At 48.5% G+C, this 18,615-nt stretch overlaps 1 protein-coding gene across 2 annotated transcripts; it reads left to right on the forward strand.

Moving 5' to 3' along the window:
* The first annotated feature begins 2,010 nt into the window (after positions 1-2,010).
* On the forward strand, positions 2,011-17,039 carry LOC142301294 (THAP domain-containing protein 1-like). Of its 2 annotated transcripts, none has more exons than XM_075342325.1 (3): positions 2,011-2,073; positions 6,377-6,457; positions 13,488-17,039. In XM_075342325.1, the coding sequence occupies exons 2-3, from the start codon at positions 6,390-6,392 to the stop codon at positions 14,257-14,259; spliced, it is 840 nt and encodes a 279-aa protein (XP_075198440.1). In that variant the 5' UTR covers positions 2,011-2,073; positions 6,377-6,389; the 3' UTR covers positions 14,260-17,039. The 2 variants fall into 2 exon arrangements, with proteins under 2 accessions (XP_075198440.1, XP_075198436.1); XM_075342321.1 differs by lacking the exon at positions 2,011-2,073 and adding an exon at positions 2,100-2,200.
* Positions 17,040-18,615: the final 1,576 nt, after the last annotated feature.

An 18,615-nucleotide genomic window follows, 5' to 3' on the forward strand; every position in this document is an offset into this window, starting at 1 on the left:
CCAGGCTAACGTCTGGCACCTGGGACGGGTACAGGAGCCTAGCTCCGCAGCGTGACCTCTTCCTGTCACTGCTCACTGACACTCTCTGACTACAACCGACACTTCTGGCCCTCCTTCTACCATCCCTCCATCTGGGCGGCCCTATTCCCCTCAGGCTACCCAATGGGTGTTTGGTGGGTGTGGTGCAGAGTGTTCCTCAGGATTTGTGTATACCTGTTCTTAGCAACACCAAAGGGACAGGACCGTAACAAAGGAGGAGCGGGTACAATGCAGAAGGGCAGATTGCACGGCACCCTTGTGACGACCTGATAGGCCAGGGAGTCACACAAGGGGATGGTCACCATGGGAACGAATCCCTGGGTTTAGCCAGCCTGGTGGGAGGGGTCAGCAGTCAGTAGTTAGGAGAGTGTGGCACACAGAAGAGGTGTGAGGACGTGCCTGAGCTGGCTTCGTGCAACGGTGACCCCGGGGGGCACGAGAGAGAGGTCGCCAGGACGGGTACTGGAGATACCGCTGGGACCGGAGCATGAACGGGGCACAGGGCCCTAGGTCAGGCGTCAGTTTCACATGGCTTGATAAATAGGACACCTTCATGGACTTCACCGAACCAAATAATCCGGGGGCATCAGCAGTAAACCAGGATCGGAGTTCGGACACTTACCTCCCCACTGGGTCTGCACTGCCCGCCGCGAACGGAGAAGGAGACTGTACCCCAAAAGGGACAGTCGGGCCCCAAACGCTCCACGCTACGGGGACCCAACCAACAAAGAGTGCCGGGGACAGAGCAACCTGGGTCACTATATTGGTACTGATACTCCTGGGACCTGAACCAGCAACCCCTGGCTCCACAGTGAGTAGAGACTGCTAAAGACAACCTGGTGTGGTCTCCGTTATTACCCCCATTACATCTCCCAGGCACAGCCCTACCTGCGGAGGGCCAAACACCATTGCTGCAGTCACCACCAGCCCTGGGAGTACCCACATTCAGCAGTGGCGGTTGTCCATCCTTAACTGCAACAACCGTCACATGACAATAACTCTTATCACCCCTGTAAAAATTCCCCTTTTACAAAAGAAGCCCCAGGGCACGGGACCGGGCAACAGCCACCAGAGTGACATTCCCATTTGTTACCGCCCGGGACCCCTTTCCTGGGCGCGACACTAACATGCTAATGAATATGCAACGTCAGATCTCTCACTCACCTCCCCGCTGCCATCGCGTCTGACGGGGGATTTCTGCTCAGTGCACATGACCCCGGAGGTTCGGTCATCCGCACTACTTCAATTTGAAGCCAGGACTCGTACACCCGGCTTTATAGTGCACATGACCAAAACTCCAGGATCATGTGCACTGAGCCGAATTCCCCCGACGGACGTGATGGCAGCGGAGAGGTGAGTGAGATCTCCTCTGATGCTGCATATTCATTAGCATGATAGCACACCCATAGGGGAGTACTAACATGCTAATGGGGGCGACTGGTCGGGGAACTAACACCCAGGGGGCTACTGCCCTCGCTCATTAGCATATTGTAAGAGATGTTTAGAAATACTTTTTCTATAGATCTCTTTATCTATGCTAGTGTATACAGGGACGGTTAGGCCGGGATTAGCAATATGCATCCAGAACTGCTCGTGATTCTGGGTATATATTGGACCTGACAGGTTCACTCTAAAAAACGGATTAAACAGGAATTCCAATATAGTCTCATTACAAACACTAGATGGCGCTGTTATATCACTCACTGCTTATAACAACAGTGTATAGATAAGTGTCTGGCAGCGTCCGTAATGGCTCCGTATGAAGACACAGCACTAGGAGATACAGTAGTATGATACATACGCGTGCACGCTGTGTAGGGTGCTGTCAGAGCAGACCCCGGCAGCTAGTGCTACACATGAACGCTGCATCAGGATTGGCGCCTTCAGACCACATGACGCGGCCCAACTTGATCACCTGACACCTTTTCGACCAATGAATGGCCGGCGTTTTCTTGACGCGGCGCTGTGTTCCGGGAAGTGCGTCCGCCATTTTGTAGAAGACTCTGCGCTCTGCAGTTATCAGTGGCTTCCTCAGTAAGTTTTCAGCAGCGGGTGTTTTGTTATGTGTGTGACTCCATCTGTTTGCACGGGAACGAGTGTCGCCTCCGTCCGCGCTGTGTGGAGAACATGACGGAGGGGACATGGTGCACACAGAAATCCTGTATGTACAGGTCCTGTCTTATGTATATAGAGGTCTCGTATGGTGCAATATAGAGGTTCTGTATTGTCCGCACGCAGGGGGTCCCGTATTGTGCGCACGCAGGGGGTCCCGTATTGTGCGCACGCAGGGGGTCCCGTATTGTGCGCACGCAGGGGGTCCCGTATTGTGCGCACGCAGGGGGTCCCGTATTGTGCGCACGCAGGGGGTCCCGTATTGTGCGCACGCAGGGGGTCCCGTATTGTGCGCACGCAGGCGGTCCCGTATTGTGCGCACGCAGGGGGTCCCGTATTGTGCGCACGCAGGGGGTCCCGTATTGTGCGCACGCGGGGCTCCCGTATTGTGCGCACGCGGGGCTCCCGTATTGTGCGCACGCAGGGGGTCCCGTATTGTGCGCACGCAGGGGGTCCCGTATTGTGCGCACGCAGGGGGTCCCGTATTGTGCGCACGCGGGGCTCCCGTATTGTGCGCACGCAGGGGGTCCCGTATTGTGCGCACGCAGGGGCTCCCGTATTGTGCGCACGCAGGGGCTCCCGTATTGTGCGCACGCAGGGGCTCCCGTATTGTGCGCACGCAGGGGCTCCCGTATTGTGCGCACGCAGGGGGTCCCGTATTGTGCGCACGCAGGGGGTCCCGTATTGTGCGCACGCAGGGGGTCCCGTATTGTGCGCACGCAGGGGGTCCCGTATTGTGCGCACGCAGGGGGTCCCGTATTATGATATATAGAAGTCCCGTATTGTATGCACGCAAGGGTCCGGTATTGTGCGCACGCAGAGGTCCCGCGGATGGGAACAGTACTACAGGATGGGGACATTACTACAAGAAGGCGGCAAGAATGGGCACATTACTACAAGATGGGGACCAGGATGGGGCACATTACATGATGAGCACCAGGATGGGCACAGTACTACAACTACACGTTGGGGACCAGAATGGGGCACATTACTACAAGTTGGGGACAAGGATGGGCACATTACTACAGGATGGGGACCAGGATGGATTTATTACTACAAGTTGGGGACCAGGATGGATTTATTACTACAAGTTGGGGACCAGGATGGTCCACATTACTACAAGTTGGGGACCAGGATGGTCCACATTACTACAAGTTGGGGACCAGGATGGGGCACATTATTACAAGTTGGGGACCAGGATGGGGCACATTATTACAAGTTGGGGACCAGGATGGGGCACATTATTACAAGTTGGGGACCAGGATGGGGCACATTACTACTAGTTGGGGACCAGGATGGGGCACATTACTACTAGTTGGGGACCAGGATGGGGCACATTATTACAAGTTGGGGACCAGGATGGGGCACATTATTACAAGTTGGGGACCAGGATGGTCCACATTACTACTAGTTGGGGACCAGGATGGGGCACATTATTACAAGTTGGGGACCAGGATGGGGCACATTACTACAAGTTGGGGACCAGGATGGGGCACATTATTACAAGTTGAGGACCAGGATGGGGCACATTACTACAAGTTGGGGACCAGGATGGGGCACATTACTACAAGTTGGGGACCAGGATCTGGCACATTACTACAAGTTGGGGACCAGGATGGGGCACATTACTACAAGTTGGGGACCAGGATGGGGCACATTACTACAGAATGGAGACCAGACCAGGATCGGGCACATTACTACAGGATGGGGACCAGGATGGGCCACATTACTACAAGTTGGGGACCAGGATGGGCCACATTACTACAAGTTGGGGACCAGGATGGGCCACATTACTACAAGTTGGGGACCAGGATGGGCCACATTACTACAAGTTGGGGACCAGGATGGGCCACATTACTACAAGTTGGGGACCAGGATGGGCCACATTACTACAAGTTGGGGACCAGGATGGGCCACACTACTACAAGTTGGGGACCAGGATGGGCCACACTACTACAAGTTGGGGACCAGGATGGGGCACATTACTACAAGTTGGGGACCAGGATGGGGCACATTACTACACGTTGGGGACCAGGATGGGCCACATTACTACAATTTGGGGACCAGGATGGGCCACATTACTACAAGTTGGGGACCAGGATGGGCCACATTACTACAAGTTGGGGACCAGGATGGGCCACATTACTACAAGTTGGGGACCAGGATGGGCCACATTACTACAAGTTGGGGACCAGGATGGGCCACATTACTACAGAATGGAGACCAGACCAGGATCGGGCACATTACTACAGGATGGGGACCAGGATGGGCCACATTACTACAAGTTGGGGACCAGGATGGGGCACTTTATTACAAGTTGGGGACCAGGATGGGGCACATTACTACAAGTTGGGGACCAGGATGGGGCACATTACTACAAGTTGGGGACCAGGATGGGGCACATTACTACAAGTTGGGGACCAGGATGGGGACCAGGATGGGCCACATTACTACAAGTTGGGGACCAGGATGGGCCACATTACTACAAGTTGGGGACCAGGATGGGCCACATTACTACAAGTTGGGGACCAGGATGGGCCACATTACTACAAGTTGGGGACCAGGATGGGCCACATTACTACAAGTTAGGGACCAGGATGGGCCACATTACTACAAGTTGGGGACCAGGATGAGCCACATTACTACAAGTTGGGGACCAGGATGGGCCACACTACTACAAGTTGGGGACCAGGATGGGCCACACTACTACAAGTTGGGGACCAGGATGGGCCACACTACTACAAGTTGGGGACCAGGATGGGCCACACTACTACAAGTTGGGGACCAGGATGGGGCACATTACTACAAGTTGGGGACCAGGATGGGGCACATTACTACAATTTGGGGACCAGGATGGGCCACATTACTACAAGTTGGGGACCAGGATGGGCCACATTACTACAAGTTGGGGACCAGGATGGGCCACATTACTACAAGTTGGGGACCAGGATGGGCCACATTACTACAGAATGGAGACCAGACCAGGATCGGGCACATTACTACAGGATGGGGACCAGGATGGGGCACATTACTACAGGATGGGGACCAGGATGGGCCACATTACTACAAGTTGGGGACCAGGATGGGGCACATTACTACAAGTTGGGGACCAGGATGGGGCACATTACTACAAGTTGGGGACCAGGATGGGGCACATTACTACAAGTTGGGGACCAGGATGGGGCACATTACTACAAGTTGGGGACCAGGATGGGGCACATTACTACAAGTTGGGGACCAGGATGGGGCACATTACTACAAGTTGGGGACCAGGATGGGGCACATTACTACAAGTTGGGACCAGGATGGGGCACATTACTACAAGTTGGGGACCAGGATGGGGCACATTACTACAGAATGGAGACCAGACCAGGATCAGGCACATTACTACAGGATGGGGACCAGGATGGGCCACATTACTACAAGTTGGGGACCAGGATGGGCCACATTACTACAAGTTGGGGATCAGGATGGGGCACATTACTACAGGATGGGGGCAAGGATATGTGGGGCACATTACTACAAGATGTTAGCCAAAATTACTATATGGTGCTAATTATAAGACAATATTACTTACAAGAAAGGATTAAAATGTTTAAAAACAATTCAAGATAAAGCATATTTTTTTTTACGTTAAAAATGGTTTTATAATATATAAACTAAGATAAACAAAAAAATGCACATTTATCATATCCGTTATGACCCAAGCTATAACACAGTGCCATAACTCATACAATGAATGCCATTTAAATAAAGTGAATGAAAAAGGGCAATAAAAGTGATCCAAAGAATACGGCCTCCCAAATTATTATTTTTTTTTCTATGTGCGGCCCATATAATCAGGCGGGTTTGAGACCACTGCTCTAGATCCTGCGTTGGCTGCTCTGAATCTGGCCATCTTGCTGATTGCTGGATCCGGCAGGCCTCCATCCAGTACTCCGATGCTGCAGATCCAAAGCTTCCTCTGCTTGCAGCATTGGAGGGTGCACAGTTTGGTGTCGCAACCCTGGAATGAGTCTGAATTGTCAGCCTTTGCACACTCTTGAACTCGGGAGGCTGGGGGAGTGCTGCTCTGATTAATAAATGTGTAAGTTTATGGTTAAATCTGTTTTGTAAATAAAGATATTTTTTACAAGCTTCCTATTGAGTGCTGGAGTTTAATCCACAAGATTATATCTGTACACAGGGATCCTAACTGAAGTGCTACTTTCTTTGTGCCATACAGACTTTGAACAAGGATGACTGTCTGTGCTGCCAAAGGCTGTAAAAATCGACTGTCAAAAGGATGCGGTAAACATTTTTTCAGGTATTTGCTGCCATACTTTTACTTGCATTTCTTCTTCTTTTTTAATCCACTGCTATGATATTGATCAGTTATCCTCAGGAATTGTCATCAATGTGACACCGGTGAGGGTTTGGCACCGCATCAATCAGCGTCCGGATGTAAGCCGAACACTGATTGAGGAGTTGGGGCGCCACACTCTGATCCAGGGGTGGGCAATTAATTTTCCCATGGGGCCGCATGAGAAATTGGGATTGGTTTAGAGGGCCAGACTAATATAATTACCTCAGTTCTACCCAATATACTACATCACTACACCCCCTCCATATACTACACCTGTAATATACTACATCACTACACCCCCCATATACTACACCTGTATTATACTACACTCCCTCCATATACCTGTAATATACTACACCCCCATATACACCTGTATTATACTACACCACTATATAATACACCTCCGATATACTACATCATTACACCCCTATATACTACACCTGTAATATACTACATCACTACACCCCATATACTACACCTGTAATATAGTACACCTCCATATAGTACACCTGTAATATACTACACCTCCATATAGCACACCTGTAATATACTACACCTCCATATAGCACACCTGTAATATACTAAATCACTACACCCCATATACTACACCTGTAATATAGTACACCCCCATATAGTACACCTGTAATATACTACACCTCCATATTGCACACCTGTAATATACTACACCTCCCTAGAGCACACCTGTAATATACACCTCCATATAGCACACCTGTAATATACTACGCCTCCATATGGTACACCTGTAATATACTACATCACTATACCCCCATATACTACACCACTATATACACCTCCATTTAGCACACCTGTAATATACTACACCCCCATATGTCACACACCCTGCTCCCCATACAGCCTGCACCCCCATATCACACACACTACACCCCATACAGCCTGCACACCCATATCACACACCCTGCCCACATATCTCACCCTGCCTGTACCCCAACTTACCCCTCTCAAACACTCTGCACCCCTTCACATCCTTCTGTCAGTCTGCAGCCCTCATATGCCACTCACCCTGCAGCTCCATCTTCCCTCATATGCCACTCACCCTGCAGCTCCATCTTCCCTCATATGCCACTCACCCTGCAACTCCATCTTTCCTCATATGCCACTCACCCTCCAGCTCCATCTTTCCTCATATGCCACTCACCCTGCAACTCCATCTTTCCTCATATGCCACTCACCCTGCAACTCCATCTTTCCTCATATGCCACTCACCCTGCAACTCCATCTTCCCTCATATGCCACTCACCCTGCAACTCCATCTTCCCTCATATGCCACTCACCCTGCAACTCCATCTTCCCTCATATGCCACTCACCCTACAACTCCATCTTCCCTCATATGCCACTCACCCTGCAACTCCATCTTCCCTCATATGCCACTCACCCTGCAACTCCATCTTCCCACATATGCCACTCACCCTGCAACTCCATCTTTCCTCATATGCCACTCACCCTGCAACTCCATCTTCCCTCATATGCCACTCACCCTGCAACTCCATCTTCCCACATATGCCACTCACCCTACCACTCCATCTTCCCACATATGCCACTCACACTGCAACTCCATCTTCCCTCATATGCACTCACCCTACAACTCCATCTTCCCACATATGCCACTCACCCTGCAACTCCATCTTTCCTCATATGCCACTCACCCTGCAACTCCATCTTTCCTCATATGCCACTCACCCTGCAACTCCATCTTCCCTCATATGCCACTCACCCTACCACTCCATCTTCCCACATATGCCACTCACACTGCAACTCCATCTTCCCACATATGCCACTCACCCTGCAACTCCATCTTTCCTCATATGCCACTCACCCTGCAACTCCATCTTTCCTCATATGCCACTCACCCTGCAACTCCATCTTTCCTCATATGCCACTCACCCTGCAACTCCATCTTCCCTCATATGCCACTCACCCTGCAACTCCATCTTCCCTCATATGCCACTCACCCTGCAACTCCATCTTCCCTCATATGCCACTCACCCTACAACTCCATCTTCCCTCATATGCCACTCACCCTGCAACTCCATCTTCCCTCATATGCCACTCACCCTGCAACTCCATCTTCCCACATATGCCACTCACCCTGCAACTCCATCTTTCCTCATATGCCACTCACCCTGCAACTCCATCTTCCCTCATATGCCACTCACCCTGCAACTCCATCTTCCCACATATGCCACTCACCCTACCACTCCATCTTCCCACATATGCCACTCACACTGCAACTCCATCTTCCCACATATGCCACTCACCCTACAACTCCATCTTCCCTCATATGCCACTCACCCTGCAGCTCCCCTCCCCCTCATGTCCCCTCTTTTCTTATTACCAGTCATCATGTGTCCACATCACCTTCAGGATTCACTATCTTTGCTTTCTGCCCGGCATCCTGTGTCTCCTCCCACACAGTCACATGGGTGTGACATCATCGCAGGTCCTGCAAGATGAATTATTCCGTCTGCTGTGCTGCTTCTTCTCCTGCCCGGCGGGAACTTTTGAAATGACACACGCAGCGACAACGTCAGAGCGCGCTCGTGTGTCACTGACAATTAGTGCCGGCAGGGAACAGAGTAAAGACTCCTGCGTTGCACTCTCTGCACTGACTGTGCGGACCTGCACAGGATCTCTTCCTGCTCGGCACGCTGCAGCCCGGCTCCACTGCACCGGCTGAAGACGGGCGGGCCGGTCACAGAGAGCAGGCGGGCCGGATGTGGCCCGCGGGCCGCCCCTTGCCCAGGTCTGCTCTGATCAGTGGTCACCTCCAGATACTGCAGATCAGCTCCTATGGTTAAAGAGAGAATATTCCAAAAAACCATAATAATTATAGGGTGGGTCCAGATTCTGCTGGAACCCAACCCAGTTAGCCAAACTCATAAACATTTTTTAGAGAAGAGGACAAGAGTTTTTAAGGTGCAAAAATAACAGATTTTTATTAGACACAGTGGGAATGAACATCCAAAACGTCATAAAAACCAGTTAAAATATTAATGGCGGACAGCCCCCATATTTGACAATAACATAGGCTGGGGTGTGCACATATAGTACATATAAATATGGCAATCTCAAGAGTGCAGGCAAAAACATGTGGGTGTCATACATCAGATGGCTGTCTCTCTCAGAATCAAGTGACAAAAGTACATGGTCGTACAATGCTGAGCACAGCTCACAATCGATAATAGCCCCACTGATAGCCCTGCACCGGCGAGTAACAATACCTATGATACCATGCACCAGCCCAGCCAAGTGGAGAAATGGGGGCACTCCATCAGGAGAAGAGCCTCAGGAAGACCTACGTATGTTTCGATTTAAAAAGTGACAATCTTCATCAGGGAGGAGGCGTCTCGTCCCTGATGAAGATTGTCACTTTTGTGTGTAATAAAATTCTGTTATTTTTGCACCTTATAAACTCTTGTCCTCTTCTCTAAAAGATCAGCTGCTATTTATAAATTTTAATCTGACAGCAGCAGCATGTAAAGAAAGAGACCCTGATTTCAGTGATGTGTCACTTACTGAGCTTGCTGTAGTTTTGATAAAAGTTTTATCAGCAGGAGATTATCACTAGAGGACTAGTAAACCTGCTGCCATATAGTCCTTTATGTTCATGAGCTCTGTATAACCCTGACCCAACTACTAATTTGCATCTTTCTGCCTATGCACAGTGCACACAGCTGGAAATCAGTGGTGTGGACAGGGTTAGACAGGGCTCAGCATTCAGAGAACTGCTAGCTCTGCAGTGATTTTATCCTAACTGCAGCGCAGTAAGTGACACATCACTAGAATCGAGGTCTCTGCCCCTATATCATGCTCCTTTCAGATGTGGCAGCAAAACCTGGTGTCAGATTCCCTTTAATGAATAGGATCTGAGCTGTATACCCAGGAGCGGCCACAAAGAGCATGATGGATCTGTGCTTTTCCGATATGACATCATTATCCTAGTGGGGAACAACCTCAATAAAATGTTCTAAACTATTCATCACTAACCTCTACTAAATCCTAAATCCCAGTCCATGGACTACATAGAGGTGATGGCCACTTTAAAGGCTCACAGCTCTGTCTCATTAGGGGGTGGAAGTTGCTTCCATATGCATTAAAAGTATATATGAACTGGGGTGGGATTTTCATTGACATAATACTTTACTTTAACTCTTTAAGAGAAGGGAAGGAGAGGATTTACAGCCCTGTCTTAACACCAAATATGATACAGATAATAAGCTGCACACTAACCACTATAAAAATATAAACATGAAAAACGACCAAGCATTACTGCTATAGGGATACTATGAACAATGAAAAATACATTTAGCTATCTGGAAAAAATGAATATATGAGAATAGTATTGCAAAACTGCTATGAATATTTGAAAGTAGTAGAGATGTTTAGCAAATGTATTGATCAATGCAAATGAGCCCGAAAACCAACGACAAGGTAATCTCTAATTTTTCGGGAACCTAACCTTAGTGCCTCCATGTGCTATTAAAAATCTGCTATTAAAAGTCTTTTTTCTGATTAACACCAGATATGGACCACTATAAAGCTGGAATTTATTCTTTAGTTGTGGATATCTTAAAGGGAACATGTCGTGTCCCCTATTCCCTCCAACCCAGCAGCATTCATAGCTCCATGCCCCAATTCCCTGCATAACCCGCCCTGTGTAACGCTATTCACTAATATGAATGTTTAAAAAAAACAATTTAGAAGCTGCGCTGTTCCTATAGTATTTAGGCCTGTGACTAGTCAAAGGGGCATTGTTTCCCCAGACTAGTCGACCCTGTGTGCGTGATCATTTTTTCCACAACCCGGCATCACTGGCAGCTAATGGACATATCAGAAGCAGGGTGTATGTGTGAAGCCCCACAGGTGTTGTGTCGGTGCATTACCTTCAGGGACTCCACTCGGCTGGATCTCGTCACTGGTAGGGAATCTTCTATTTGTCGTGACGCCACTCTCAGTATTGCGGTCAGTGGGGACCGCCACTGCAGGTTGAGGGACGCCTGGGGCTGATGGTGAGTGCAGTTAGTTGGAATAGCCTCCTGAGAGTGAGGCAAGCCCCAGGGCCCTGTGTAGGTGCGTAGTACCACAAGGCGCAGAATAACTCCACACACGCAGAATGTCTTTCAGGGGTTTTACTCACTTCAGATGGCAGGGTGAGTAACCCGGGCGTAGCTGGGATGAACCAGGCTGGAACCAGGTATCCTTCAGGCTGACTTCTGATGGTGACTACCAACTCGCCTTCCTTAGCCCTTGGTGGTTTGGGGTAACCCCGACTTTTAGTCCCTATGGGGGTCACCCAGGGAAGTTGCTGAAGCCTCTCTCCCCTTCGTTTGCCGTGTGCTTGTTGCCTGGGCCAGATCACTCCAGCTGCTTGCCTCCTGTGAACTATGGGCCCTAACTGTGGCTACGTGGCTGCGGCTTTTAGGTGTTGTGGTGTGGGCTTTGAGGGCCCCACACCGGCAGGTTTAGCAGGGAAAGGTGGATCTATCCCCGCTCCGGGATCTGCCGCCCGTTTGGGCCTGGTTCTCCCTAGCAGTCTCCTTACTTCCCACTCTGTGCTCTCTCTCTAGCTGGAGATGGGTTTCGGGTAGCCCTCCTAGGTGACCGTTCTCCCCCGTCGGTAGCCACTGCGCGGACGCTGTCAGACTACAGCAGCCCAGGGGAAGGGGTCAGCTCTCCTCGGAGCTCCCTGGACTCTGCTCTGAACCGGCTCACATCTGGGACCTTCACTGCTGCTCCTGTCAGAGCTTCACTTTCCTGCTCCTCACTCCTCCACACTCTGCTGCAGACTGTTTACTCCTCCTTCTCTTTTCCCTTTTGTGCCTGCCTACGCCACCTAGCAACCAGACTCTCTTACCACACCCCTTGAGAGGAGATGGAGGCTTTTGGCCCCCTCCACTATTCCAGTGGAGGTGAAGGCTTTTCCCCCTCCTGGGATCCCCAGGGGTCCTCTCAAAGGTACATGTGTGAGACCTGATCACTATGCGCCTGTGTAGTCACACCTCGGTCAGCCTTCTGGATTACCTGTATTGTACTGTCCCCAGCATGGGTGCAGTACTCAGTGGTGCCTGACCAGGTCAGGGGCGCCACATATGCTTTTCGGTTTCATTAAGTGAGCTGCACATGACCAGAAGTTTAGATGACTGCTCACGTACACGTCTTCTGAACTTCTGATCATGTGCACTGCAGCTAATGAATCCGGGAAGCGTCCGCCCGCCTTCAAAAGTGCACTGACACGCATGTGCGAGATATCCATGAGCTGTCGGTGACGCAGATTCGTGGACATTATGTTATCACGTCCACAAAGTGCCTGATAACATGGAAAGAGGACTGACTAGTCAGGGGAAATAGCGCCACATCGACTAGTCAAGGCCCTAATTAGCATAGGAACAGCGAGGGTTATAAGTTTTTTGTTTTTAAACATTCATATTAGTGAATAGTGTTATACAGGGCGGGTGAGGGAGGGAATTGTGACATACACCTATGAATGGTGCTGGGTTGGAGGGCAGAGGGGACCTGACAAACTCACTTTAAACACAATTCTGATTATTCTGGAGCTCTGGTGCGAACAGGGGGCATTTATTGGATGCTTTTCTATCCATCAGTTGTTAATCTGAGGATTTTTGTAGATTTTCTTTTTATTAGGGTATTTTCTAATCTTGCATATTGCAGAACCAGATCTGCAGTTTATCTGCTAATTGTCCTCATTTTAGATGTCAGTACCTTCTTTATACCAGCAGATGGCACGAGACAATAAAACATGTTGTGTACTCTTCTCCCCATGATGAGGTCCTCTGGGCATATCTTCTGCAGCACACATAGTAATGCTGCATCTTCATTCACTATAAAGCGGGAAATACCTAAAGATCATTCTTGAATAATTACAGAATTGTCTTTTTCGTGATTACATTTACATGGTAATAGACCTTGTGTATCTCATTGATTCACGTGCAGGTTTCCAATGAAAAATGCAGAATATCTTGAAAAATGGCTTAAAGTCATTCATCGTGACCACTGGAAGCCTTCAATCTATAGTCGACTCTGCAGTGACCACTTCACAGAAGAAGACTACATGCTGCGGCCAGGAGCCTCATACCCTTACTTGCGCCTGGATGCCGTGCCTTCCTTCATAAATGGCGTCCGAATTAAAAAGCCGCCTGCTAGCAAATCTGCCAAAAAAAAAGCTAGTGGCACCGTACCTGTACCAAACCTGGCTAAGAAGCCACTGCCAGCTGCTAAACCAGTCACACCAGAAACTACTATGTCTGTGGAGCACTCGTACTCTGCTGCCTGCAGTAATAAGGAGAACGTGCGTACCCCAAAAGCAGACCCCATCCTTGTTAATCTGAGGAGGAAAAAGAACTCTCTCCAGAAGCAGGTCCTGAGGCAGAAGACACGGATAGCCAGCATGAAGAGGATGATCCTGCAGCTAAGAACAAACATGCTGGGGAGCGACCCTGTCCATCTCGTGTCCAAGCACTTCAGCGGGCTAACACTAGATCTATTCAGACACCAGGTGCTGAAGAACAAGAAACCCAAGGTCTTCCAGTTCTCCAAAGAGATCAAAGGCTTTGCTGTAACTCTCTATTATTACTCCCCAGTAGCCTATGAACTGTGCAGACCAGTGCTCTCCTTACCTGACCTGGACACACTGAGGGAATGGATGCCGTCTATGGTGAAGGCACAGGATGAGATCTTGATGAACACAGAGACCACTAATAATTAAATGCCCCTCAAATAGACACACTGTGTTCTGTTTGTAAAGAGCAGCCATGTTTGTCCAGCCAATCTTTTGCATCTTCAATCGTTACATCTAACTTTAACTTTTTCATAACCTGCATATTCACCCTCCTCAGTCTTAGGCTGTTTTCACACATCCGGTTTTTGCAGTGCGGCTCAATCCGGCTCAAAAACCTATGCAACGGATGCGGCGAAAAAAATGGATCCGTTGCATACGTTTTTCCATGTGGGCCGTCCGTTTTTTGACGGATGCGGCTTGATACTGAGCATGCGCAGTTCAAAAAACCGCATCCGGCGGCCGGATACGTTTTTTGCCGCAGGACGCCGCATCCGGCGTCCATAGGCTTGCATTGTAAATTGCGTCAGATCCGGCGCGATGTATTTTTTTCGCCACACAAAAAAACATGCCAGGCAACGTTCCATCCGGCCGCCGCATGGGCTAAATATGCCGCATCCGGCAAAAACCGGACGCAACGCAAGGCACAGTACGGCGCTAATGCAAGTCTATGCGGAAAAAACGCAACTGGCGGCAAAAAAAGGTTGCGTTTTTTCTGCAACGCGCCATATTGTGCCGCTCAGCAAAAACCAGATGTGTGAAAGCAGCCTTAGCGGCATCACTATGCTGCAGCCCAAAAGGGGGAACATCAGACCACGGTCCCAATCATATTTCTGCTTGTGTCATTCTAAAATATGAAAAAGGTGATGTGATTAGTGAGTATGGTCGCTGCTCCCCCTGTGCCCAGTGTCCTCATAGCTTGGAATATATATTCCCCAGCAGAACATGAGGATCCCAATGAAGAGCGCTGCAATTATATCTACAGAATTGTGCTATGAACGCAATTAAAATAAAAAGATCCCATCTGAAAAGCGCTGGGGAATTTCTAGCGCTACATAAGCAAGTAAAATAAATAGTGTCGTATTCTTTGCAGCCAGCAGCACAGGCATACCCTGGATTGCTATATAATGTATTTTACATGTTATGAAATCACTGACCTAAACTTGTACACCCTTTTAAAAGCTTTAAAGGGAACCAATCACCAGGATTTTCGTATATAACCTAAAGATAATGCCAGTATAGCACTATCAGCCTGATTCTATATATACCTGTAGTGGTCAGCTCGGATGTATAGGTTTTGAAATCCAAGAAAGTTAAGTTTTATATAATCTGCAGCTGCTTGAGTGACAGCAGCTGAGGATCAGATACGGTAATATCTAGGGAGAATTCATAGTTATGCGAATTCTAACAGGGGGAGGGGATAAGTATTATACAATCAACTTAACTTTTCGCTTCCAGGACCTGTGGTGAGGTCATACTCATGTGACCAGAAAGGGCAGGGCCTCAGCCAACAAAGCTGATATTAGGTAGCAACATTTTCCTATTGGCTGAGGCCCCGCCCCTTCTAGTCACATGGGTTTTCTGGAAGTGTTCCTGGAAAAATGCTCGAGTTCCCCATTGACTTCTATTATATTCGGATACTCCAGTCACACCCATCCAAGCATCCACCTGAGCATTGTGCTCGCTCATCACTATAGTTCTAACTTTTCATTATACAAAGAAAGCCATTATTTGCTGAAACTAAGATTTTGCCTGGATCAATGCTGATAATTCCACCATTTTTAGTAACCCACCACTTTGTAGACTAATGGGTACTTTACATGCTGCGATCTCGCTAGCGAGAGTACCCGCCCCCGTCGGTTGTGCGACACGGGCAAATCGCTGCCCGTGGCGCACAACCTCGCTTACACCCGTCACACACTTACCTTCCCTGCAATGTCACTGTGGCCGGCGAACTGCCTCCTTTCTAAGGGGGCAGTTCGTGCGGCAGCACAGCGACGTCACACGGCAGCCGTCCAATAGAAGCGGAGGGGCGGAGATGAGCGGGACGTAACATCCCGCCCACCTCCTTCCTTCCGCATAGCCGGTGGACGGAGGTAAGGAAATGTTCGTAGTTCCTGCGGTGTCACGCATAGCGATGTGTGATGCCGCAGGAACGACGAACAACATCTTTCCTGCAGCAGTAACGATATTAAGGAAAGGAGCGACGTGTCAACGATCATCGATTTTGAGCGATTTTGCGATCGTTGATCGTCGCTCCTTGGTGTCACATGCTGTGATGTCGGTAACGGCGCCGGATGTGCGTCACTAACGACGTGACCCCAATGATATATTGTTAGCGATGTCGCAGCGTGTAAAGCACCCTTAAGTGTTAATAAACTTGCGGTACTAACTAGGAGGCTCTCTGTACCCTCAGGCCTGCACAATTTATTTACTGGTTATGATTTTCAAAGTACCAGACACCACCCACGGAGCAGAGTGGCGCTGTTCCTAAAAGTAAGCAAGATGTTTCTTGTCTAATTTCAGTCAACAGTTTATCTGTATTTGAGGTAACCACTTATTTTTGTTAATTGCGCTCTACAGAGTGAATGTAATATTGAATCATTTCTAAAAATGTTCATTTCAGGGGTTATGTCCTAAAGGGGCACAGACAATGTCAAGGAGGATCGTAGTACAAGTTAAAGGATTAAAGGGGGATACAGCATTTAACCTTGGGCTCAGTGCTCCGACTCCAGCTGATCACAAAGTGATGACATATTGTGGTTTTGTCATGATAGAAGAAGAGTGACTTTTCGTTAGACTTTGATGTCTTAAGATATGTTTTGTTACATTTTTTGGGAAATACTTGGGTTTCAGAAATGTGCTTGGAGGATATTTTAATTTTCTTCAATTTTGCAATAAACGTGTAAAATTCTCTCTTCCTTCAAAATTTGATATGATTGGTTTGATAATGAGTGGTATCGTTTATGCAGATGCCATTTTCTCTATCACCTTGCCACATACACACAGATATATATGGTATCTAAAAACTAGGAGCAAATTACTTCAGGGGTATTTCGAGAAAGGTTATCCTGCTCTTTTCCATTAACCGGACGCCACCAGAACCCCCTTACCGTTTACTCACTTCGCTCACAGAACCGGATAGAGGGTCTGTCATTGATTCTTGCGTGAATCATTGTCAGACCCACAACACTACTACCGTAAGATTTTAGAACGGTGAGTAAAATTCCACCAAATACTGAGACTTTCCGAAAAAGTAATTTCACCATTAAAAAAAAAAAAAAAAAAATCACCCTTTCGACTGAACTGTCAGTCTCTGCAAGGCTGGCCCATCACTCAGTAAGCTGGGCTTGGCTCACCGGCCGACCCACTAGTTAAAGGTAGGGTGTCGCGGTATCTTATTTTTGTATTAAAAAATAGTGATTATGAAATAAAGTATTTTTAATACAAAATTAAAATCACTGCTTATTTAGTTTTTATTTAATTCTGATTTTACTGAAGGCACTGTGGGCTGCCATATTGGATTTGCTGTGTGTAATGACAGTTACTCACTCCTTTATAGCAGCCCCTGTGCATAGAGAACAGTGGTCAGGATCCGACCCCATTTAGGCTATGTGCGCACTAGAAAAGTGATTTTTCTCAAGAAAATTTCTTGAGAAACTTCTGGGAGTTGAAGATTACCGCACCTGCGGTAAAAAACCGCGGGAAAAACGCATGCGTTTTTCCCGCGGTTTTGCCGCAGGTTGGTCCCTGCGTTTTTTTTTATGCTGTAACTGCAATAAATAATATAATCGATAGACAGATAATGGATAGAGGGAAAGAAGGATAGATGAATAGATAGATGAGAAAGACCTATATAATGTCCCACCCCCCTGCATATTCTAAGCTGGCACCCTTTAGTGACTTTCATGTGGCACTAAAGGGTGCCTAGCCTTGTATTTAGCCATAAAATAAATAATTGAAAAAAAAAACCGACGTGAGGTCCCCCCATCTTTTGTAGCCAGCTAGGGTAAAGCAGACGGCTGCAGCCTGCAAACCACAGCTGGCAGCTTTACCTTGGCTGGTAATCCAAAACAGAGGGCACCCCACGCTGTTATTTTACATTAAATAAATAATTTAAAACAAAAAACGTGGGGTCCCCCCCAAATTGGCTCACCTGCCAAGGTAAAGCGGACAGCTGTGGTCTGGTATTCTCAGACTAGGGAGGTCCACTGCTATTGGACACTCTCCAGCCTAAAAATAGCAGGCCGCAGCTGCCCCAGAAGTGGCGCATCCATTAGACATGCCAATCCTGGCGCTTCATCCCGTTGCCCTGGTGCGTTGGAAAACGAGGTAATATATGGGGTTGATGCCAGATGTGTAATGTCACCTGTCACCAAGCCCTGGGGTTCGTGATGTCAGGCGTCTATCAGATACCCGACATCACCAACCCAGTCAGTAAGAAATAAAAAAATAGACAACAAAAAAAGTTTTATTTGAAAAAACACTCCCCAAAACATTCCCACT

This window comes from Anomaloglossus baeobatrachus, chromosome 1 (assembly GCF_048569485.1).
Source record: "Anomaloglossus baeobatrachus isolate aAnoBae1 chromosome 1, aAnoBae1.hap1, whole genome shotgun sequence".
Classification (NCBI taxonomy): Eukaryota; Metazoa; Chordata; class Amphibia; order Anura; family Aromobatidae; genus Anomaloglossus; species Anomaloglossus baeobatrachus.

Coding starts and splice junctions, on each gene's coding strand:
- LOC142301294 (XM_075342325.1), top strand. CDS start 6,390: ATGACTGTCTGTGCTGCCAAAGGCTGTAAAAATCGACTGTCAAAAGGA. Junction 6,458..13,487: donor TGCGGTAAACATTTTTTCAG/GTATTTGCTGCC, acceptor ATTCACGTGCAG/GTTTCCAATGAAAAATGCAG.